The sequence below is a fragment of the Marmota monax genome, unplaced genomic scaffold (assembly GCF_021218885.2).
Source record: "Marmota monax isolate L192 unplaced genomic scaffold, Marmota_monax_Labrador192_F-V1.1 WCK01_AAM20220418_F8-fsc00171, whole genome shotgun sequence".
NCBI lineage: Eukaryota > Metazoa > Chordata > Mammalia > Rodentia > Sciuridae > Marmota > Marmota monax.
Window position 1 is genome coordinate 2,587,224 of NW_026694658.1, and position 25,376 is coordinate 2,612,599.

A 25,376-nucleotide genomic window follows, 5' to 3' on the forward strand; every position below is an offset into this window, starting at 1 on the left:
TTAAGGTCAGCCTGGGCAACTTAGTGAGACCTTGTCTCAAAATAAAATTTAAGAAAACATCTGATTATGTAGCTCAGTGGTAAAGCACTTGCCTAGCATGTGTGAGACTCTGGGTTCAATCCTCAGTATAAACAAAACAAAACATCTGGATAAGGTGGTGCAGGCCTGTACTCTCAGCAGTTTAGGAGACTGACTCAGGAAGATCTCAAGCCAACCTGAGCAACTTAGGGAGGCCCTAAGCAACTTAGTTAGACTCTGTCTCAAAATAAAAAATAAAAAGGGCTGGATGTAGCTCAATGGTTAAGTGCCTGTGGGTCCGATCCCTGGTACCAAAAAGATAAAAAATATAAATAAATAAATGAGTAAAAGATGATAAATTTTTGTTGTATAGTTTAACATAATTAGAATTAAAAACTGTGGGGATTTTTGGTACCAGAGTTTAACCCAGAGGTGCTTAACCACTGAGTGAAATCCCCAGCCCTTTTTGTTTTGAGATGGTCTCACTGAGTTGCTGAGGACCTCACTAATCAGCATGCATCACTGTGCCTGGCATAAACAACTATTTTTAAGTTGGCAGATAGTATTATAGTATGACAGAATACAGCTGCACACTAAGAATTATTATTATTATAATTCAGTGATATAACAGGTTAAATGGACTTTTGTGCAATAGATTGAGAACTTCGTGTGTTGGGGGAATTATTGTGTAGCTGGGATTATAGGGATGTGCAACCAGCTGAGAACATAATTAATTAAATTCTACAATAACTCTGTTATAAGAAAATATAACTTCCTATATTTATTTGGGCCTCTAGGGAAGGTATACTGAAATGTGGAACCTGTATTCTTAACATCATTACTGTTTATTGTAATGTTTCTCAACAGGAACGTTTGGGATTTAGAAAGCAAATTCTCAGGGAATGATAGCTTATCATTCTAGGCTCCCAACTACTAAATGTCAATAGTTGCTTCCAAGTAATAGCAAGAACCAAAACTTTACTACATATAAATCAGTGTACACAGTTTTATAAAAAACTAGAATTCTATTAGGCACACAGATGGTATTAAGCATATAACTAACCACTTCATAAAAAGGAGTATATGGAATAATAAAAAAATGACAATTTAAACATTTCTAAGAAAAAATTTTAAAACAAATATTGTTATAATAAATTAAAATACTAAATCATAGGACTTATATGAGTATTTCTAGTTCATTTCTGTTATTCAAACATATACCTAACACTTGCTAAATGCCAGGTATTAATCTAGGTATAGAAGAAAAAGGGAGACATAAAAAGAAGAGTAAAGATACGCCATAATCTAATGGAAAAGAAAACACAAAAGTAACTTACTGTAGTTTCTACAATAACAAAGTACAAATAATCTTGTTTTTAGATTTTACAGAAAAACAAAAAGTTATTTAAATGAATAATTTGTAATACAGCCTTTACATTAAAAGTTAGTGAACTAAAGGAATACTAGTAATTAGTATTTCCTTTTATTAACAGGTTTTCTTTTATTATAAAGCTTAAATGTGAATTTCTGTCAGGGCTTGTTTGTTGGCAATTCAGGTGCCTTCTAATTTGGAATTACACCGAGGTTGAAAATACTGTGAGCCTTAAAAAAAAAAAAAAAAAAAAAAAACTAACCTGTGAGTTATTAATGACATGATTAGCCTCTAGTTGGATAGCAAATGTAACACCAAGCTCTGATGAAAAGGATTTCATTGGTGACAATGTACCAGATGTCAAAACAATTGTCCGAACTTTGCCATTAATATCTGAAAAGGCCTAAAAGAAGACATTAGATATATAAAATCATCTTTAAAAGAGTTGAACACATTCATTTAATTGTTGGCATTTACCAAGAAGAGAAAAATTTCATTTACAACACAAGCTTACCACAGCTGGATTTAAGCACCAAAAGTTTAGCACACGAACTGCAATTTTCTGTCGTGAACGTTTCTTATTTTTTGGTGGAGCAAAGAATCCATTTTTATCTGAAATATCAATCTGATTTGTCCAGGAGTAAGTCTGCTGAATAGCAATTTTATAATCATCTGCAAATCTGAATGCAAACAAATGCTAATTAAATGACAAAACATTATAACATACAATGACCCAGCTATATTGCACTACAAAAACTGATGATTATATTAAAACTGAATTGTGCAGGGTGTGTTGGCTCATCCTAGTAATTCCAGAAGTTTGAGATGTGGAAACAGGAGGACGTCAGCAAGTTTAAGGCCAGCCTGGGCAACTTAGTGAGGCCATCTCAAAATAAAATTTAAAATAAGGACCTGGGCCAGGTGCAATGGTGCATACCTGTTATCACAGAGGCTCAGGAGGCTGAGACAGGAGGATCCTGAGTTCAAAGCCAGCCTCAGCAACAGCAACTCAGTGAGACACTGTCTCTAAGTAAAATACAAAATAGGGCTGGGGGTGTGGCACTGTGGTTGAATGCCTCTGACTTCAATCCCTGGTATCCAAAAAAAAAAAAAGACCCAGGATGTATGTAGTTCTGTGGAAGAGAGCTTGCCTAGCATACTAAAAAGCACTGTATTCAATCCCTAGTACCACCACCCAAAAAAAAGAAACCCAGAAAGAAAGAAAGACTCAAATGAGAGAGCTGGCTTCCCCCTCAAAGACAACATTCTCTCCACATGAACTAAGCTAACTTCAATAATTCTGATGTAAATTAAGGCATCAGATCAGAATCTACCAATGCTTTTGGGAAATATTAGAAATCATCTCTCTTTCCCTCAACACACATTTCTCAATTCCATTCTTAAATATTACATAAATCATGGCAGAACTAGAATTAAAATTCAGGCCTCCTACCTCAAGTCAGAGTTTATACTCTCTACTATATAATTTGTTACAAACCAAAACAGTATTATAGATAAATAAACTAAAAGGCAGGTTAAACTTTTTAAAATTACATGAGAAAATAATTTTTATTCAAAGTTTAAAAAACATTAAGCACATAGTTTTTAAGTCCCTTTAAAATCTGGGTTGTCTTCATCTTCTTTTAATGAAGGTACTGAAGCAAAAGACATATGATTCCATCTAGTTTATGACCTCTTTCAATAAGTCTATAAAATGCCCTAGGCTTAAACAGAACAAAATGTCCTCATTTCAATAATTCATTGCTAATTCACTCCTAGAAAGATTGATGTCAAAGTTTAAGTCAGGGTTGCAATAACTGGAGAAAATTTTATAAAAATGCCAGGAGCCCTAAATACAAATCTCTAGAAGAAAGCAAAGGGAAAAGCTTTGTGATATCAGATTATAACTTCCTACATGTGACACTAAGAGAAAGGCAACAGAAGAAAAAATAGATAGGTAGATGTCAAGATTTAAAAAAATCTTTTCTGCTCAAAGAACACTAACAAGACATTGAAAAAAACAACACAGAGGATAGGAGAAAATAACTGTAAAGTATATATATGATTCAGGACTAATATCCAGAGTATACAAAGAACTATTACAACTCCATAATAAACAGTGAACAATTAAAAATGGGCAAAAGATATAAATAGATATTCTCTATAGAAGATACACAAGTGACCAATAAGAACGTGAAAAGATTCTCAACACTCTAGTCGTTAAGGAAATACAAATTAAAACCACAAGGAAATATCATTGAGTAACCATATATCTTTTAATATCCATTAAGATGGTGTGTGTATGGTAGTAATTAAAGAGTGAGCCAACAGGATCTTGACTACCAAGACACACTCCCAGCCCTTCTTATTTTTGACACAGGGTCTTGCTAAATTGCCAGGGCTGATGAAATCTTCCTGCTTCAGCCTCTGGAGACACTGGGATTACAGGTGTGTGCCACCATGCCTGGCCCATTAGGATGACTATTATACAAAAAGTGCAAAACAGTAAACATTAGCAAGAATGTAGAGAAATGAGAACCACTGTGCATTACTAATCGGAATGTAAAATGATGCTATGGAAAACACTATGGCAGGGCTGGGGTTGTAGCTCAGTGGTAGAGCGCTTGCCTAGCATGTGTGAGGCACCAGGTTTGATTCTTAGCACCACATACCAATAAATAAATAAAATTTAAAAATTCATCAACAATGAATAAAAATGTTAAAAAAAAAAAAAAAGAAAACACTATGGCAGTTCCTTTAATGTAGGATGTAATCCTACATCCTAAATGTAGGATTATCATATTATTTTGCAAATTCTACTGCAAGGTAAATAATTCACCGAGAAGAACTGAAAGCAGGACTCAAATAGATACTGTACACCAATATTCATAATAGCATTATTCACAATAGCAAAAGAGAAAAAACCCAAATGTCCAATAACATAAAAATGAATTAGCAAAATATGGTAATATACATACAATGGAATATTATTCAGTCATTAAAAGGAATGAAGTTTTGATATATGCCTCTACAAGGATAAACCCTGAAAACATTACGCTAAGTGAAATGAAATAAGCCAGATACAGAGACAAATATTGTAGTACTGCTCTTATATGGGAAACCTACAAAGAGCAAATTCATAAGATGAAAGTACAATTACCTGGAAATTCAGGAAAGGAATCTAGAGTGTTGTTGTTTCATGAGTACAGAATTCCTGTTTGGAATGATGAAAAATTACTGGAAATGGATGGTGGTGATGACTGTAAATTGTGAAAAATCTTAGGGCATTCAATCGTATACTTAAAAATGATTTTGATGGTAAATGTTATGTTTATTTTGCCACAATTAAAAAAAAACACTTTAAAAAATGCTGGAAGCAAGTAGTACTATAACTTGACAAGGTAGGATGAATTAGCTGTATTTTATTTTCCACAATTCATAAGGGAAAGGTTTCTACAACATAGGAAAGAGACTCTGACACTGGTAAATGCATATGCAAGTTATACTTAAAAGAAAATGTGTTGAAATTTAGCACTGGAGGACCATAAACTGAAAGATGAATTAATTAACATATTTATTTAATCATTTCAATATTCATTTTCATTTTAAAAAAATATTTTTTAGGGAGGGGTTCTGGAGATTGAACCAAGAAATACTTTATCACTGAGTTACATTTCCAAGCCCTTTCAATTTTTTGAAATAGGGTCTCACTAAATTGCTTAGGGTCTCACTATATTGCTAAAGCTGGTCTCAAATTTATGATTCTCCTGCCTCGGATATAGATGTGAGCCAGCACACCCAGCTGGGTTGATCTTTTTTGATCAATTAATCTGAGTCTGTGCCAATAAATAAGAGCAAATACATCATAATAACTGTACCACTATTTTACCTAATATGTTAAACACATACTGGTATCCAATAAGGAATTAGGTCAATATTTTTAAGACGAAAAATACAGAAGAGATCTTCACTTACCTGCTGTTTTGCCTAAACAGATAGTCAAGCACCATAAAAAGTCCTTTGAGCATTATTTGAGTTGAAGCACTAAGAATAGGTACTTCTCTTGCCACCTCTTTACCATGAACTGATGGGAGTTTTTCTTCTTTTTGAAGAACAGTAGAAAAATGCTCCTGTAAGAAATTATCATATTTCTCATGAAGAATGGGACAGGGTGAAGAGAGACACTTCCATAAAGTATAATGAAACATGTTTTAAAATTTTAGGTTTAACATTATTAATACACAGTGCTAATTTGGATACTCATATTAACCAAATACTCCTCAGAGTCAAAGATACTTTAATAATAAATTATGCATTTTGAAGTTCAATACTTCCTCAGATAATTAGGGTACTATTTAGTGCCCTTCAGAAGTAATAAACTAAATAAAAAGGCAGTAAATTGTTCCTCTAATGGCCTTCAAAAATTGATATTTGCACTAAACATCTGAATTATTTCTAGGAAATAAATCTGATGTTAAGAATAATATGACTCTATATAAACAAAACTTAATTGACTCATAGAAATAATACATTCTATAAACAAAACATATGCTAGGGCTGGACTTACAGCTTAGTGGTAGAGCGATTACCTAGCAGGTGTGAGGCACTGGGTTCGTTCGATCCTCAGCACCACAGAAAAATAAATAAGTTAAATAAAGGTATTGTGTCCATCTACAACTAAAAATATTTTTTTAAATGATCCTTAATAAGGATCATAGTTCCCAAAGATCACACATAATCTCTAGCCATGAATATCACTCAGGATTATAATTTCCAAATTAAGGTGAACAAAGTATGAGTTTCTTTTCATTTTCATTTTCCAAAATGTTAACTTTTTATAATTGACAAAATAAAATTTCCATATTGACTTTTTTAGCTTTGAACAAGACAACAAATCCCTTGAAAACCTTATTTTCTTCAAACCAAATAATGCTATTTTTTTACCCATAACCTACTCATGCCATCACTTAAAGATTTTCAGATTAAGCTAATAAAATTTTTAAACAATTTTTTTTTATAAATTCTGGGTAATTCACTGGATTTACTCACTATTAAATCAATTCTAGTTCATTAAATCAATTTCACAGGTAGAAAAAAAGAATCTTACCTGCAAAATGGGAAAAGTAGAAGTAGTGATGCCCATTTTATATAAGTTTAAGAGCATTTCATTTCCACTCCATATTTTACAAGATGATTCATAATCCCTTTCTACAAGATGTTCAGAGTTTGCTTCTAACCAACTAGAATAAAATAAAATAACTGTCAACCAGTATCATCCTTAAATGCATTATTTAACAACACAAGAGAATTGTTATTGTCACACTCTAATTTGTATTTCTTAAAGCTCCTAGGACATAAGAGTGGATTAATTAACACATCTTTAAAAAATGCATGTTTGGGGGCTGGGGTTGTGGCTCAGTGGTAGAGCACTCGCCTAGCACATGTGAAGCACTGGGTTCGATTCTCAGCACCACATATAAATAAATGAATAAAATAAAGGTCCATTGACAACTTAAAAAGATTTATGTATGTATGTGTGTATGACCTATATATATGTATATATATAAAAAAACTAAAAAAATTTATATATATATATGTGTGTGTATATACATATATATAAAAGAACTAAAAAAAAATCCATGTTTCATACTATAAAATAAACCTTAAAAAAATTAAGCTTTATTCAGAAGAAAGTAACACACGTGATTTCCCAGCTGTATTAATGGATTCACACTGTTTTACTGACTAATTCTCTCCAACTGAAAGCCATGTTTAAGTGGTTATCCCAAATACACATAAGAAGAAATGTAAAACAATCTAATAAATCAATATACTACATATATAACACAAGAGAATTATCTGAAAATATATAAATGTATTTATTGACATACAGACACATTTGTACATTCAATAACCATATTTCAATACCTATTTCACACCAGAAATTATTCTGAGTAGTAGAAATTATAATATTACATAGAATAGCAAGGTCCTTATTCTCACAGAAATTTTACTCTACTAAAGGGAGACAAAAATAAATGCAGAAATGAATACATAAACAAGAAAATACCTGATAGTGGTATATAATATAATGAAAATAAATTAGGTTAATATAACCTAGTTGCTACTTTAATTTGAATGTCTATAATATTCTTCCTAAAGTAACATATTTTAAAAATTGAATGCAAAAGTATCCAGTCATGGGAGGTGGGGGGGCATATTCCAAACAGGAGGGAGGTATACCTAATACACATTCTCAGGTAGTTAATACATGTACTTCTTGAGAACCTGAAAGAAAGCCATGTGGTTGTGACAAAGGGCAACAATGAATCAAGCCTTTAAAGACACTTAATTTCGTTCATATTAAGAGAAATAAATGAAAACTACATTGGGATTCCACTTTTTAACTATCAGTCAAGGAGGAAAAAAACAACTTTCATACTCACAAACACAGCTAGTAAAAGCATACATTAGTTCCCTCCACTTATCCACTGATTGTATAAATTTTAGCAATAATTATTGAAACTACAAATAGAACTATGCTTTGACTCAACAATTCAACTTCAAGGAATTTTATAGATGTAATTCTCATACACATGAAATGGTATATGTTCAAAGTTATTAACAACAGCAATGTACTATAATAGCAAAAGACTAGAAACAACTCCTATAACACTGTGAAATATATATTAGGTCTTATTCCCTGTTTCCTGGCATACAACTCCTAAAATCCTTGGACTCTTCAAAGTGATAATATCCTTTTGTTGAATGATAGAGACTATCACCAGAAAGATCAAGACAGGACAGGTAGGTTGTTGAATTATGATTTAATCAATCATGTATGTATAATGAGGTGTTCAAAAGGACAGGGTCTGGAGAACTTCCTAACAGCTAAACTACAAGGAGGTTCCCAAAGAGAAACACACTGGGATAGAGCATAGAAGCCCCATACACTTTCTCCCATACATTGACCTATACATCTCTGTATCCTTTGTAAATTCTTTATAATAGACCAGTAGTAAATGTGTTTCCTTGAGTTCTGTGAGCTGCTTGAGCAAATTAACCAATCCCAAGAAGAGGATTATGGGAATCACAATTTATAGCAGTCAGTCAGAAGCACACATCAAATAACCTGAAGCTCACAAATGATATTGAAAGATAAGGGTTGGGAGCAGTCTTGGGATTGAGCCCTCAACCTGTGGAATCTCATGCCATCTCCAGGCAAATAATACTAGACTTGAAATGAGTTTAATTAAAGGACACCCAATTAATAGTCTAATGCTGCAGAACTGCTTGCTTCCTTGCAGGGAAAAATCCTCATACCTCCTAGAGCCATAGAGGCTTCTGTGCTAACTGGTGTGACAGCAGAGGAAACACTTTTTTTCCCAATACAATTCTTTCTATGAATCAGAGGCTAATTAAGAAAATTATTGTTATCTATTCAGTGCAATTCTAGGCAATTATTTTCTTTTTTGTGGTGCTAGGGATCAAACTCAAGGCCTTGTGCATGCTAGATAAGTGCTCTACCACTGAGCTACACGACCATTCCTAGGCAACTATTTTTTAAAATTACAAACACTTCCTATATCTTGATGCAGAAAGATCTCCAAAATACACTGTTAAATGAAAAAAAGCTGAATTAAGGAAAAAAAGTCCGTCTAGCATACCCACCATTTATGCAAAAAAAAATGATGACTAAGAGAATATATTTATATTGGCTCATATATACATAAATGTGCCCTGAAAATAAACTTGTTTAGAAGAACAGATACTAAGCAGATAGAAGATAGAATGGAAAGAAGGCTTTTACTATGTAAATTTGCAAGATTTTCTATTCAAACCATGTTACTTTATAACATTCAAATTCTTAAAAAATACACAATGCAGTAAACAAAATGTCACAATACATGGAATGAAATGTAGAGTTAGAGGAGGTTTCTCCTGAGATAACTAGATTCTAGATCTACAACTTAAAGTCTAATATAAGGAAAATTATCTAATGTAAATTTTAAGAAAATTGGCACTAAATCTTTTATTTAAGTATACTGAAGTCTTGGTTAATTAAAACCCATCAAACTAGAATCTTACTGAAACTGAAGGAAAAGTAATAAATAAAGTCACGATCCAGAATTTTATAATATATTAAATATGCCTAGCATGCATGGGGCTCTGGGTTTGATCCCCAGCACCATAAAAAAAATAAATAAAACAAATTAATCAAAACCATGTTTTCTATTCAATGTCCTACACACAGCAATTGGAGCTGTTGAATTATCCTGCTAAATTAGGAATGCCATTCACAATTATTAACTTAAAAAATCAATTATGTTCATTATATTCTTTTGACAAAGACAAAAGATTAGACTAGGCTTTTTTATTTTTTTAACCTTACTTAGTAAGGAACAACCCATTTCCCAAATAGCCCAATTAATCATAGTTTGCTAACTTTAAAATACCCTGCTGTAATCAAGCATATCTTTACTACAAAGCCAACCCAAATAAATTAATTGACAAATACTCTTACTTAATGAGGCTATAGCACACAGCTCGAAGGGGTTCATGGTCTTTCTTCCTTATATTATTGGTAACCAAAATATCTAGTTCATCTCGAGCAAACCGAAGCTGGACTTCTGTCACACTGTAACTTGCTGATTCCCGAGCACAGTCTTCAATGTTATGAGCTTCGTCTAAAATGACAACCTGTTCTTTCAGATTTATATCCATCTATAAGATAAAAGAATTTTCCTATAAAACATTCAGCAAAATTGATTTAACAGCAGCAGGCAAGAGATTTCATTTAAAAATTCACACTACATAAGCAAATTATTCTAGGCCTTAAAACTTCTGGAGCACTGAGGTCAACTGAATATCAGTTTTACTTGGTAGATTTTCCCATTGTTTTTACCCTCAAAATATTTTGCAGGGGGCTGAGGTTGTGGCTCAGTGGTAGAGTGCTTGCCTAGCATGTGTGAGGCACTGAGTTCAATTCTTAGCACCACATATAAATAAAAATAATAAAGGTCCATCAACAACTTTAAAAAAAAAACACTTTGTAAACCTATCAATTAAAAAAACACATATTAAGGGAGTATGGATCAAGGTACTACTAACTATATGGAAGGGTTTATAAAATCCCATGATGAATATGTTTCTAATGTAATTTTAAAACAGAGTACAGAACCTTTCAAAGTAAAATAACAACATAAGATTCAAATGAGTCCCTAAATACAACATAATAAAATAAAGTATTATATCTGTTTCATTTTAGTCTTTCCTACAACCCTTCATTTCGAGTACTGTTCTTCCTCAACTCCTATGTGATGCTGGTAGGACAATTTGTAATAAGGGACATCACCATTTTCACAACAGGGGTAAGGCTCATAACCTAGGGGTTAAATAACATATTCCATCCCTCTATTGTCACAGTGACTTGGTCAAGGAATGTAATTCAATCCAGGGCCAACCATAAAAATTTGAAGAGACAAATAAAAGGGCATGTTCTTTTCTCTAGATAAGCTAGCTGCTTATGGTTATCTTTCTTCCCACAAGAAAAGAGCTTGTCTGACAATAAAGTCATCACAAAAAGAGGAGTTAGATATTTTTGTAAACTTTTTAAGTTGGGTTCATGTCACCTGCAATTGAAATGAGTCCTGACTAATAATACAACAAGGAAATGCCAAAAAGCAATTGCCAATGAGATAATAATAATATTCTGAGACAATAATAATACACACAGAGCTGAAATGACTGATAAAGAATCATGGAAGAATACAAAATAGACTGCGGGTTTTAATTATGAGGAATTGGTGGCCCTATTACCAAAACTATTATACAGATTCAATGCAATCTCATCGAAATACCAAAGATATTCTTCACAGAACTAGAAAACACAGTCCTAAAATTCATTTAGTAGAATAAAAGACTCAAAATATACAAAGCAATACTGAGCAAGAAAAGTGATGCTGGAGGCATCACAATACCTGATCTCAAATTATACAACAGAGCTGTAGTGACAAAAAACAGCATGGTACCAGTATCAAAACAGACACGAAGACCAAGAGAATAGAAGACACACAGCACACCCACATAGTTACAGTCATTTGATACTTGACAAAGCTGCTAAAAATACATGTTGGAGAAAAGCCTTTTAAACAAATGGTGCTAAGAAAACTGGATATCCATATGTAGAAGAATGAAACTAGGTCCCTAACTCTCCCTCTGCACAAAAATCAAATCAAAGCAGACCAAAGACTTAAGAATTATAACAGAAACTTGCAACTACTAGAAGAAAAACCTCAACGCTCCAACACCTTGGCGCAGGCATGATTTCCTTAAAAAGACCCCTAAAGCTCAAGAAATAAAATCAAGAACCCATAAGTGAGACAGCATCAAATTAAAAAGCTTCTGCACAGCAAAGGAAATGATGAAGGGGATGAAGAAAGAGGATACAGAATGGAAAAAAATCTTTGCCAGCTACTCTTCTGATAGGGAATTAATAATGAGAATATATGAAGAACCCAGAAAACTTAACACACACACACACACAAAAAACCCTCACAAATAGCCCAATCAATAAATGGGCAAAAGAACTAAACAGATATTTTTTCAAAGAAAAAATACAGATCACCAACAAATATGTGAAAAAATGTGCACCCTAGCAACCAGGTAAATGCAAATCAAAACTACATTGCCACCTCACCCCAGATAGAAAGGCAATCATCACTACAAAAAAATTAATGCTGGCAAGAATGAGAGGGAAAAGGTACACTGGAATACTGCTGGTAGGACTACAAATTAGTACAACTACTATGAAAAGCAGCATAGGAATTCCTCAAAAGAACAGGAATAGATTCATAATACTACTTAGCTATCCTACTCTTCAAATTTTTCCACAAGAACTAAAACCAGCATACTCTAGTGAAACAGGCACATCAATGTTTATAGCAGCACAGTTCACAATAACCAGCCCAAGTGCCTGGCAAGAGATGGATGGATTAAGAAAATGTGGTATAAATACACAATGGAATTTTACTTGGCCATAAATAAGAATGAAATTATAGTATTTGTTGGTAAATGAATGAAACTGAAGAACATCACACTAAGTAAAATAAGCCAGACTCAGAAAATCAAGAGTTGAATGTTTTCTCTCTTATGCAGAATCTAGAGCAAAGTAAGAGGGAAAAAGAGAAGGCAGAGTTGGATATCATAAAGACAGAGGGAAGATCAGTAGAGTAGGAGGAGATCCAGGGAGAGAGAGGAAGGACAGGAAAGGGAAGGAAATGCAGAATGAAACTGACAAAGTTATGCTATGTACATATATAAATATACTACAATGAATTCCATCTTTATGTATATCTATAAAGCACCAATTATTAATAAATAAATGCCAGTAGAGTAGAAGGAGGAGGATAGCAGAAGGAAGGAAGATGGGGGAGTAAGGAGGGGAGGGAAAGAGGCTGCACTGAGGACTGAAATGGAGCAAACTAAATTCCATGCATGATGCATATATGATTATGTCAAAATAAACACAACTATTGTATATAACTATAATGTAATAATAAAAGCATTTAAAAATGAGCATTTGGATTAGGACAAAGAAAGAAAGGGCACAGCATTATATTCAACAGAGGTATCATCAAAACGAGACACATAGGAAAGAACAAGGTATCTTCAGGGAACTATCTTACGATAATTTTTAAAAAAATTTTTTTAGTTGTCAATGGACCTTTGTTTTATTCATTTATATGTGGTGCTGAGAATTGAACCCAGTGCCTCGCACATGGTAGGCAAGCACTCTGTCACCGAGCCACAACCCCAGCCTCTGTAAGACAATTTTTGAAGGGTTCGAGTTGAGTATTTTAGTAGAGCTGTCTGAAAAAGTATCTTGAATGTCAATCTAACAAATATGGACTTCATCCCAGAGCAAAGAGAGCAACGGGAGATTTTTTTTTTCCAATTTAGATTAAAGGAATTTATTGCTTCACTTACAATTTACATACTTTCTCCCCTCTGATCTGTCATTCTCTGTATACCTTCTCAGAGCTTATAAATGTACTTAGATTATTTCATCTTTAAAAAAAATTAATTTCTTTAATAATTCTACTCACATAATCCCATAATTCTATAGGTATTCTTATTCATCACATTTGAATTCCAAAGGGAATTTTTAAAACTTGTCATTCTTTGAAAAATTAATTACTTCTTCCATTATGCTCCATAGCATTTTCTATGTGCCATTATTCAAGCATTTGTTTCAGATAATAATTTTATCCACTGGTCTGCCTGATTATGAGAATGGGAACTCCACTGAGATAAGGATCATTTTTTATTTGTCCTTTAAGATTTTTAAGTTAGGAAAGGATATGACAAAAAAAGAAGACGACGACTGGTCTAGCATTGATACAACAATGGCTCTGAAGGAAGACAATGAGTTAAAAGGCAACCAATAGTCTGGCGCAGTGGCTCACACCTGTAATCCCAGCAGCTGGGGAGGCTGAGGCAGGAGGATCATGAGATCAAAGCCAGCCTCAGGAAAAGCGAGGCACTAAGCAACTCGTGAGACCCTGTCTCTAAATAAAATACAAAAGAGAGCTGGGGATGGGGCTCAGTAGTTAAGCGTCCCTGCGTTCAATCACTGGTACCAAAAAAAAAAAAGGCAACCAATAAGAGGTAGGATCACAGGGGTACCAGTAGGGGTGGCAAACACAATACCACTTAATTTTAAACTTAAAGAAATAGAAAGCTAGTAAGTAGAGTCAAACCTAAAGAAAGAAATAACATTTCAGTATATCAAGTTATTTACTTTTTGTTTTATCTGTTGTAACTGAATTTCTCTAAGAACAAAGCAAATAGAATCTGAAGTTCATTTCTCAAAAGCTCAAAATACCTAATTTTCATAGTATGTGCATTCTCTTAATACAAGTTCATCAAAACATATTTTTTCAGAAACAAAATTTTAAATAATTCTGACTATTCATTAGAATGGAAAGTTGGATATAAATGGGTCTTAAATGGGGACAACTGGCAACGTCTGGAGGCATTTTTGGTGGTCACGACTGTAGGGATAGTACTAACATCTAGTAGGTAAAACCTGGGATGCTACCAAACACTTTACAATAAACAAGACAACCCCCCACAATAAAGAATTTTCAACCCAAAATGTCTACTGCTAAACCCTGCTATAATCCCACTTCAATCCCTAAATCCTTAAAATTGATGTTATTTTGAAAATTAAAAGATCTAAAATTCAGTTTTTAATACACCTTAGAATATGTTTTTAGTACTCTTTATGTAAATATATTAACAGAATCTGAATATAAAAAAAACAAAGACATTAAAATATCTAAAAGTTTTGCATTCAACATTTATATCCTCTTAAGTAGAAAAAAAAAGTTCTATTTTTTTTACATATATACTCACACTTTCCCTTATTTGTGCATCTAGAAGATAGTTATAGGGACAAAAGACGATGTCAGCATCTCCTATCAGTTCTCGAGCTGTGTAATATGGGCATGCCTTTAGTTTTTTCCCCAGGCTTACAAGTTCTTCTATATCCCAGGCTTTGCACATCCCATGAAGAGTCTGTAATGTGTGTTGATCACTAATTTTATGAACACCATGATAGAAATAGCAGGATTTTCCCTAAAAACAAATATTCATAATCAAAATATGAACCAATATTGGGATAGAAGGAAAAAAATTAGTTCATTTCAGAATTCTAGGAACACAGTTAAAACCACAATGTTTTATGAAACCCCATATTTAAAACTGGAACTTCATATTCGCTTGTTGCTAAGAGATGAGGTCCCTCTATGTTGCCCATACTCCAGGGCTCAAATAATTCTCTTGCCTCACCCTCCTGTTAGCTGTTACCACCACATCTGGCTACAATCACAACCATTTTAAAGAAACAATAGTAGTTGACTCAATAGTAGTTGAGACATAGCTCCTGATAAGCTAAATTCCTGATATCCCATATTCACTTTAAAAAAATATTTTTTAATTATGTTTGTTGTGGCTTTGTTTTGACTAAAGTGATATTAGGAATAAAATATTTCTGGAAGGCAAAGAAAAATGATGTCACTTGTTGCTTTTAAGGAAGAGAATGAAGGAACTTGGGCACTGGCATAGGAATGATTTTTCTCTATAGACTCTTTTGTACCCTTTTGTGTGTGTGGTGCTGGGGATCAATTTTGAGTTGTGTAATAGTATTCAAATATAAATGAGAAGGAAGAAAGATAGGCTGGAACATTTTGGGAGATAAACTTAAGATCATTACAAAAAAAAATCAGAAAATACAAAAGAATACAACAGTTACTAATAGGGCATTATGTAAAAATGTGGATGTGTAACCGATGTGATTCTGCAATCTGTATTTGGGGTAAAATTGGGAGTTCATAACCAACTTGAATCTAATGTATGAAATATGATATGTCAAGAGCTTTATAATGTTTTGAACAACCAATAAAAAAAATAAATTAAAAAAAAAAAAAGAAAATACAAAAGGATATCCCCCAAACTCCTAAATTATAATTCCATCACACAAAAAATGTACTATTAACATTTTGATGTATTTTATTTTGTATTTCTTCTATACATGTTATTTAATGATATATCTCTACAATGCAATTCAATGCTACAATAAGAATAAAATTTTCCCCAGGAACTGAGGATTATTAACAGTCTAACCAAAATAAATAAATATTTTTATTATTTTCCTTTGCTTATTTATTAAAGATGGTCAGAAAACTGCTCTTATAATGCCAGGTATTGTTTTATTGCTATATAAATATATGTATATAAATATATATGTATGTATATATGCACACACATATGTATATAGATACACATATACTCATATATAATAGATATTAATTTAACATATCTGTATATGTTAAATTAATGTGTCATAGTTCATTAATCAGTTTCCTTATTACCAGACATTTAGACTATTATCAATTTCTGCTTTAAAAATAATGCAGTAAATTACCTCATGCCCATTTCTTTTTTTTTTAATGTGCAATAACTTTTTAAAATTTTTTGTTTTAATTAGTTACACATGACAGTACAATAATATTTCTTAGTACATATTTTTAGAAATGGCATTATGGGATCAAAAATAATAAAGCATTTTTAGGTTTCTTGAAAGCATATCACCAAATTACCTATCAGAAACTATATTCCATTTTACTTGGCCTATTTCCATATTCTTAACACCACTGATATTATCTTTTATTATCTGTCTATTTTAAAAATGAAGAATAACATTTTCTTGTTTTTATTTGTATTTTTCAATAGTTTCTAGCAAGATTTAATATTATTTTGCCTGAATATTCACAAATTCAGCAACGTGGGACATGGTGGCACACACCTTCAACCCCAGCTACTCAGGAAGCTGAAGTAGGAAGATCACAAGTTCAAGACCAGCTTCAGAGATTTAGTGAGATTATGTCTCAAAACAAAATGAAAAAAGAAATAAAATAATGGACTGGAGATGTAACTCTGGGTTCAACCCCTAGTATTGCAAAAAAAAGAAAACAAAAAAGTTCAATGGTAATTTCTATTTCTTTCGTTACATACTGAGATCATTTTATATTCTATTATTGGAAGTAAAAAATTTTATTACATGTATTAATAATAAAAGGTGTTTGATAAAACCCAGTCCTAGCAAGAGTATGTTATATACTATTTAAAAATGTACAAAATTAGTACAAATATAAATACACACCATTTAGTAGAAGTATAAACTTCTAATAGTAGAAAGTACACAGGCAATTTGTCAAATTTTCAAATTTTAAATTTTCCATTAATATATTATATATGTGCATGTATATAGCATATACATAATATATATATATATATATATATATATATATATAAAATACATACATGCTATACACACACACTAAATATATACATACGTACACAAAACACACAAATTGTACTGTTTAACAGATTAAAAAAACTGAAAACAAACCTAATGTCTACCACCTACAGCAGACATGTTAAATAAATTATGGTAAATTCACACAGAAGCTATAACTCTAAAACGAGTTAGATTTGTCTGTGTGATAATGTGTTCAGCTTCCTGAAGACATGTTGATGAAGAAAAATAGATACTGAATAATGTGCATAAAATTATTAAGTTCATAAAGCTATTATTTTAAATAAATGAGCATAGCCAGATACAGTGGCACATGCCTTTAATCCCAAAAACTCAGAAGGCTGAGGCAGGAAAATTGCAAGTTTGAGACCATCCTCAGAAAAAAAAATTTTTTAAACCTTTATTTTTATTTATTTTTTATGTGGTGCTACGGATTGAACACAGGGTCTCGCACATGCTAGGCAAGCGTTCTACCGCTGAGCCACAACCCAGTCCCCATCCTCAGAAATTTAATGAGGCCCTAACCAACTTAGTGAGACCCTGTCTCAAAATAAAAAGATACACAGGCCTGGGGATATAGCTGAGTGGTAGAGTGCCTCTGGGTTCAATCCCCAGTACCACAAAAGAAAAAAAAAAGTAAAGAAAAGAAAAAACAATAAGTATGCATATATTATAGCAAATACATTTTCTAAATGTTTTGGCAGAATACACATAAAATTTCACAGTAGTTTCCTTGAAGTAACCAGTTAAGGGGCCAGGGGAATTCCTTTCTTTATTTTATCCTTTTCTAGAATTCTGGATTTTCTAACCATATTTACATGCATTAATTTTCTGTTTCAATTATTCAATGGTAAGTGGTAGAATAACAGGTCATTTTCATTTCTACTAATTCCATGTACTAATAAAAAAATTAAAGATGATTTTGAAGTAAAAATCTCTCCCAGTGTATCCTTAACAAGTGAAAATATTTACACACACACACACACAAATTATCTATGAATCACCCAAAAGGAGAATATGTTTTGAAAACATACACACATTATGTACATTCATATGCCCAATTGCTAGAAACAGAGTAAACCATAAAAGGTTCATAACCTACAAAGAAGACAAGACACTCCCAAAGATTAGTACTAGAAGTACTAGAAGACTAATACTTCCAAAGTTTTATATTCATCCATGCTCAGAGAAAGTACCTGCTGCTTCTCCAAAGTATTAAAAATAATTAGGAGGAAAGACCTCTCCTAACTAATTTATTTAGTTCATTTTTACTTTATTTTTCATTTACTTTGTCTAACATCTACTACTCTTTTTTTTCCCCTTTATACTGTGTCAACTTCCCCATACTTTAACAACTCCTTCAGTTTTGTTTCTAGTGTAAACAAAATAGCAGTGGGGGGGGCTGGGGTTGTGGCTCAGTGGTATGAGGCCCTGGGTTTGATCCGCAGTACCACATAAAAATAAATAAATAAAATAAAGGTATTGGGTCCAACTACAACTAAAAATTTAATTAATTGATTGATTGATTGATTAAAAAATAGCAGTGGGGTAGGTGTTAAAGAACTTGAGTTCTGGTTCCTCCTTTCTTGGTAATTACTTGTATGACTGGGCATACTTTAGGGCCCATTTTTTTCATTCGACTAAGCATCAAAAGAGTAACAGAATCAGATTTTAAACATTCCTTTTGACTCAGTGACTATACCATCTCTTGAGTTCCTTTCAGCTCTAAAATTCTGTGATTTGAGGATCCAGAGATACATGGAGATGTGCCAATTATCATTCATACCAAGTCTGGTATGAATGATAATACCAAGTCTGGTATGAATGATACCATTTTAAAAATTGAATGTTCACCGTTTCTAATTCCATTTGTCTTTCAGACAATTCCAAAGCTTATCTTTGTACAAAATGTTCACTAATACCTTGGAAATCTATGATTATGAACTGATAAGGCTACATTTTAACAAAAAACAGATATTCTATATCTAAGATATTATTTTATTATTCTCATTTCTGGTTCTAGTTAAAATCATTTTTTCTTAAATGAAATAAAAATTAATCTTTAATAGACAAGTGCATAATTTTCCAGTATGAGGGCACTTTAATAAAACAGTGAACAAAAACACATGCGCCTTCTGATCAAGCCAAAAAAATCAGAAAGTTTATACTTCGAGGGCACTTAGAAAGAGCCCTGAGCAGGCTGATAGCAAAACCAGAAAAGCTCATCCATTTTAGCAGTGTAACACAACCCTAAGGGGAGTCTGTCAATTGAAGCGTTATCACACTTTAAACTCTTTTCACTCAAACTGTCAGTTATCTATTTATCATTTCTCTTTGGTGATTCAGCCATAGTAAACACAGACACCTATGGTGACTTTGTAATTGGCCCCCATTACAATACCAAATTACTCTGAGGGCTTGGGAACAAGAAAAAGAATGTTCATTATGCCTATGAGGTACCATTCTGAGGCAGAATTAGGTCAAGGCAAACTGTAAGCAGGTATTTTCAATTATTCATATCACTAATATTCAAAAACAAAATACTTGTTGAAGACAAACTAAAGGTCAACAAAAAACTCTAAACTTTTTATTTTTACATGTTTCAAACTTGAGTGAATATCCATCAAAAACAAAACCAGCTACAGTATTCTAGAACGTTATATAAGACTTTATCTTGAAATTATAATCTTAAACTTTTTAATGACTTTTTCCAAGGTATTTTATAACACATGTATTTGTTCATAAAAGAAGAATTTTCTCAGTAATGAGTTTAAATTTTTTTTTAAATAACAATGCTAATGAATTTTCTTGTATAGAATACATAGCCAAAAAAGTACTCAGGTCATTGAGAAATTCAACGGATCAGGTAGCCAATTATAGAAAGATGTCTATTTAACAATGAAGGTCATGAACAATGTTTTCTTTATTTAGGTATTGGGTCCAACTACAGTTTAACATTTGCCTTTTTAATATTTTCATCTCTCTTCTAAGAGAACTTTTTAAATATATATAGTAAAAAGATGTCACAATTCCTTAGTTAGAAAGAATGTACATGGAAATAAACATAACTATAGGATTTCAATAATGGTTTTGATACAATAATTCTATATTTTCTTTCTGGCTCCAAATATGTCACTGGAGTTCCTTACAACTAATATTTTATAATCTCACAATCTTTGAATATCTATTAAGGTATATTTTGAATAGCTCTAAATAAAGCTTGAGTAAATTCTCATTTGATTTAAAAAAAAAAAAGCATTGGAGAAAGAAAAGCATAAGACAAAATAATTTACTCACACTATATAGTAGGCAGTGAACTACCATATCATATAATGTGAGGGCTGTAGCTGATAGTCTTTTGTGTAAATCAATCCAATAAAATAGTAGTGAGAGACAAAACAATTTTAAAAATAAGTTACAATATCATTGTTACAATATCATTTCATATACTGGTTCAATAATGATTTCTGAGTATAATTTCATTACTTACAACTTCAACTTTAGAGTAAATTAGTTATACTAGAACACAGACTCCCAAAATAATATTACCTCAAAGAATATTTTAAAATCATGCCTTTAGTTACCCAATATTCTAATTTCCTGGAAAATTTCAAAAGCATTTATGAAATCTTCTAAGTCAATAGTCTAATATAATTTTTAAAAGAGAAGTTTGTGCTAATTAGAATTAGGAAACAGGAATAATCATATTTTGCATTCAATTAAAATTATTTTCTAAATTTTTTCTAAGAAATAGCCTAAATAAACATCTTCTCTTTAGGTTTTTTGACATGTAAAACATAATAATTAGATCTAAATACAATAAATCATTTAAACTTTTTAATCTTTTCGTCTGACATCATCCACATATATTTTTGGTAGAGGAATTTAGAAATTATTACATCTGACTCCAATGGAAATTAATTTCAAGGAATTAAATACATGCAAGCTTTAGAACCAAAATCTATAATTCTAAACTTAAAGAAAATTTTCTTATGGTAAAACTATTTTTCAAAAAATATTAACACTGGGGCTAGGGGTGTGGCTCAATGGTGGGGCACTTTCCTGACACATGTGAGGCACTAGGTTTGATCTTCAGTATTGCATAAAAAATAAATAAACAAAATAAAGGTATATGCCATCTACAACTAAAAAACAAAAAATACTAGCAATTTAATTTGATTTGCATAAGTTATTTGATTATCACTAGAAAAGTACATATAAAATACTGTAAGTAATTTGAATCTGTTCAGCCTTATTTTTTCTCTAAAACAAAATAATTTTACTCACATTTTTTCCATCCAGAAATTCCATGCACTTTTCTTTTCTGTTGAAGTTACCAATGACTTCAGGATGGACACAAGTATGATCCCTGCTGGAAAGAATGGTCATTGGCACCCATGAATATGCTGTCCTCCGGAGCTCTTTAGTAATCTGAGCGATCTGCTTGTGTGTACGTGTCCCAAAATATATTTTGGGTCTCTTGAATTTCCCCCCTTGATCCTTCTTAATGGTATTTGAAGACTCTTGACTGTTTCCTTGTTTTGCAGAACAACAGCACTTAGAACACTGGCCAGGAGGCTGTAGTGAAGGAAAGAAATGGTAACGAATGTCTGGACTACCATATAAAATGTTGTCAAGCCTCTCACGGAATCAGAACCAATAATGAATCACAATTGTTAAAAAGGAAATTTCAAGATATTACAATATCTAAAACTTGCCATTAATTAAAAAATTACAAATTTCATTTCAAATTAGTCCTCTTTCAAAAGTTTCTAACATATCACTCTAACTCTGTAATTCCAACTGTTTTAAGTATATTTTAACCCTTCTCTTTCATAAATTATAAAAATTATATGACAATGAAGAAGATAATTTTAATTTTTGCTTAAGTTTCATATGAACTTGTGGTTATAATTTAGAATTCATACTTTTGCTCATAGCATAGCTCACTAAAATATTTTATATTACACCAATGTTTTTAAAAGCACTTTAAATATAGTTTACAAAAGAACAGAAATATCAAGTTAAATCTCAAGTATCACTAAAAAATGAGTAAATAAAATTCTTCTCCAGCAAAGGTATTAAATAAATGCAAAATACTAATATTTAAAATAAAAGCAGTTTGCTTATCTGAAAAAGTACACCTGAAAATCCAATTACCTGTCAAGGAATGCAAATCCATCAGTAAAAATTATTATAGAGTATTATAGGGCAAAGCTCTTCCTGGACAATTTCACTTATAATTCAGTTTCATCAGGGAAATAGTTATGTAAATGTCTCCTAAAATACACCACATATAACAAGGAATAAAGTCTAATGTTTACCTGATATTTATCTCATTTCCAAATTGTCGAAAAAGTTGAATGCTATATATTAGAATTATTGGGTTCTTAATAACTCCTCCCTTTAAAGCCTCAATTATCACACCAAAGGAGAGATAATGAAGCTTCATTTAAGAGAAATACTGTGAAAATGGCCACTGATAGGGGGAAAAAAGGCAAACAGCACACTACCTTAAAAAAAAAAAAAGTTTGTACTAGAAAGTTTTCATTTAGTAGAACAAATACTCTACTTACTGAAGTTCTTAGGTTTTTTGGGGGTTTTTTTGCTTTTTTTTTTTTAAATTGTAATCAGTAAGAGTAGTCTTCATGAACAAATACTAAGTCATAGTATGTTACACCACAATACTGGGATCAAGCTGTCTTTTAGCCTCAACTCAGTGGAAAAGCAAGTTCAAGTTACTCCCAGTCTCACTCAACCTTGTCCGCCATTAAATATTACAATACATGATAGAATGGATGTAAATGTGACCCTTCTGGAGCTGTCACTCACTGGGATAAAAGGTTCACTGATGTGCCAAATAAACAGTCAGTCAAAGCAGATAAAGTTACAGCCATGCTGGAATTGTTACATTGCCTTCTTAGGTTGCTAGTAAAGCAGATTTCATTACAGAGTGCTGCCACATTAAATAGCCAGTTCCAAATATCCTGCCTTCTATATTGAATAATTACTTATTCACTGAAAGGATAAAAAGAAGAGTTATGAATGGGGCTCTTGTCAACAGTGAAGCAGGAAACAGCTGATGTGTGGTTTATGTTACGTATGTTGCAATATCCAACAACTTAGAGAAAATGGAATGCAAATCATATCATATTTTCAGTGAATTCTTTTGTGGTCTTTGCAATGAGCACATTAATTAGTTAATATATTAAACAATTAAGGTTAACTCCAGGTAGAGAATTAGTTTACTTTTTCATACCTTCATTCTTTTTTTATTCAGTTTTACTATTTTTCTTCCTTGTGATACTGCTAAATTCACTTCAATATTAGAATACTAGGGCCTAATACATCAATAATTTTGTGCTATATGGATACATTATCCTCAGGCATCTAAGTAATCCAATAAAACGGTTGCTTCTCAGGGCTCAGAAAACCTACTTTTGATGTAACACTTTACAACATTAACTCCACTTAGTTTAGTAACACTTTACAACATTAACTCCACTTAGTTTACCACCTACACCTTTTAATTCTGACCAAATATTCAGACAATATAGAAACAAACTAAACCAACTCCCCATCACTAATAGTTTAGATATAACTTATAAATCTTCATAAACATTCTTTTGCATAACTTTTTTCTATTAAAAAGGGATGTTTCCAGGAGCAGTGGCGCATACCTATAATCCCAGCACCTTGGGAGGCTGAGACAGAAGTATCACAGGTTCAAAACCAGCCTCAGCAAAAGTAAGGTGCTAAGCAACTCAGCAAATCTGTCTCTAAAAAAAATACAAAAAAAGGGATGGAGACGTGGCTCAGTGGCAGAGTGCCCCTGAGTTCAAACCCCGGTACAAAAAAAAAAAAGGATGTAACTACATAGTTTTATAACTTTCTAATGAATACTATGCTTATCTTAAAATGTCAGGCTAATAGCTGTACCAACAAAAATAAAAGATGGTGAATAAGTTTCAGAAAACTTTTACCACTAGTGGGGCTTTATTTAGGTACATCAAATTGATTTTTTAAACCATAATTCAGAAAAATTTAAACCATGCTTAATTTTATACCGAATAGATATTTGTTTGGTTTTTAAGTTGTAAAGTGATCTGAAGTCATTGTACCATTTATGAATTTGGTAGAGTCCTTAAAAAATGGTAGTTAGGCAAGTAGAGTATAAGATGGAAATTTAAAAAGAAAGCTGATTCTTACTGTTTGCAATATTAAAGAGGAATTATTTCTTCAGAAATGATCTTCTATTAAAGTTTCCATCTACATGATTTGAAGAAGCTGAGGATGGAGCTTAGCAGTAACAGAGCACTGGCTTACCACGTGCAAGGCCCTGGGATTGATTCCCAGCACTGCAAACAACTTATTTAGCTAATTAAAAATAAAAGAGTTGGTATAATCTTATTTGCAAATGGAAAAACTGAATGTGGCAGTCAAAAAGAGGCTTCAACATTTATATAATAACAAGATAATTACTTATACCAAAATTAGAAACTTTCAATGCTATAAGAAAACAAGAGATAGGAGCTTGATGATGGTAACAAGAGATCAGACTATGCCCCTTTCTCTGAAATCCTTTGACCTAGGAGGCTTGAAACAATGAGACGACTAAAATTAAACAATTTTACACCTCTCACTAAGTAGCTCTCCTGCTAACAAATAATCAGATCTTTCAGAAGGATGTTTTCTCCTTTTCCTTTCACTCCTTAAATTTTAAAATTAGGAAACTGGATAATAAATTTAAAAGCATTCACTCTCATCCAAAATATCTGAAGGTCAAAAGGTAAAACACATAGGCTCCCCCACACCTGTGAATTCTAAGACATAAAAGTGATTATGATAAGTGGCAGAATCAAACTCTTCAAGAGATGGCTTCTTTTCCACAGCTAAAAATTGTCCAGAGTCCTCTTACTTCAACAAAAGGCAAGAAAACCTAACATAAGTAACAATAAAAATGTCAACATTTAAAAAGAAATACAAGTTACATGTGTGACCATGACAGCTGCAGTGTTTCCATACTCAGAAGTCAATCATTCTGAAATATTTTTTAAGTTCACAATAGCCAAAAATGTTCTTAGAAGGTCAGCAACCAAAGAC

The 25,376-nt window shown here is 32.2% G+C and overlaps 1 protein-coding gene across 4 annotated transcripts in view; it reads right to left on the minus strand.

Annotated features, from left to right (window-relative positions):
- The window catches only part of Brip1 (BRCA1 interacting helicase 1), a 157,381-nt gene that overhangs the window by 94,901 nt on the left and 37,104 nt on the right, over positions 1–25,376 (minus strand). For all 4 annotated transcript variants that reach the window (XM_046423252.2, XM_046423251.2, XM_058572327.1 and 1 more), the window contains 7 exons: positions 21,561–21,851; positions 14,810–15,031; positions 9,915–10,114; positions 6,498–6,630; positions 5,366–5,520; positions 1,905–2,070; positions 1,653–1,793 (listed from right to left, as the gene is read on the minus strand). In XM_046423252.2, coding sequence (XP_046279208.1) covers positions 1,653–1,793; positions 1,905–2,070; positions 5,366–5,520; positions 6,498–6,630; positions 9,915–10,114; positions 14,810–15,031; positions 21,561–21,851 — 1,308 coding nt within the window. The remainder of the gene's footprint in view (positions 1–1,652; positions 1,794–1,904; positions 2,071–5,365; positions 5,521–6,497; positions 6,631–9,914; positions 10,115–14,809; positions 15,032–21,560; positions 21,852–25,376) is intronic.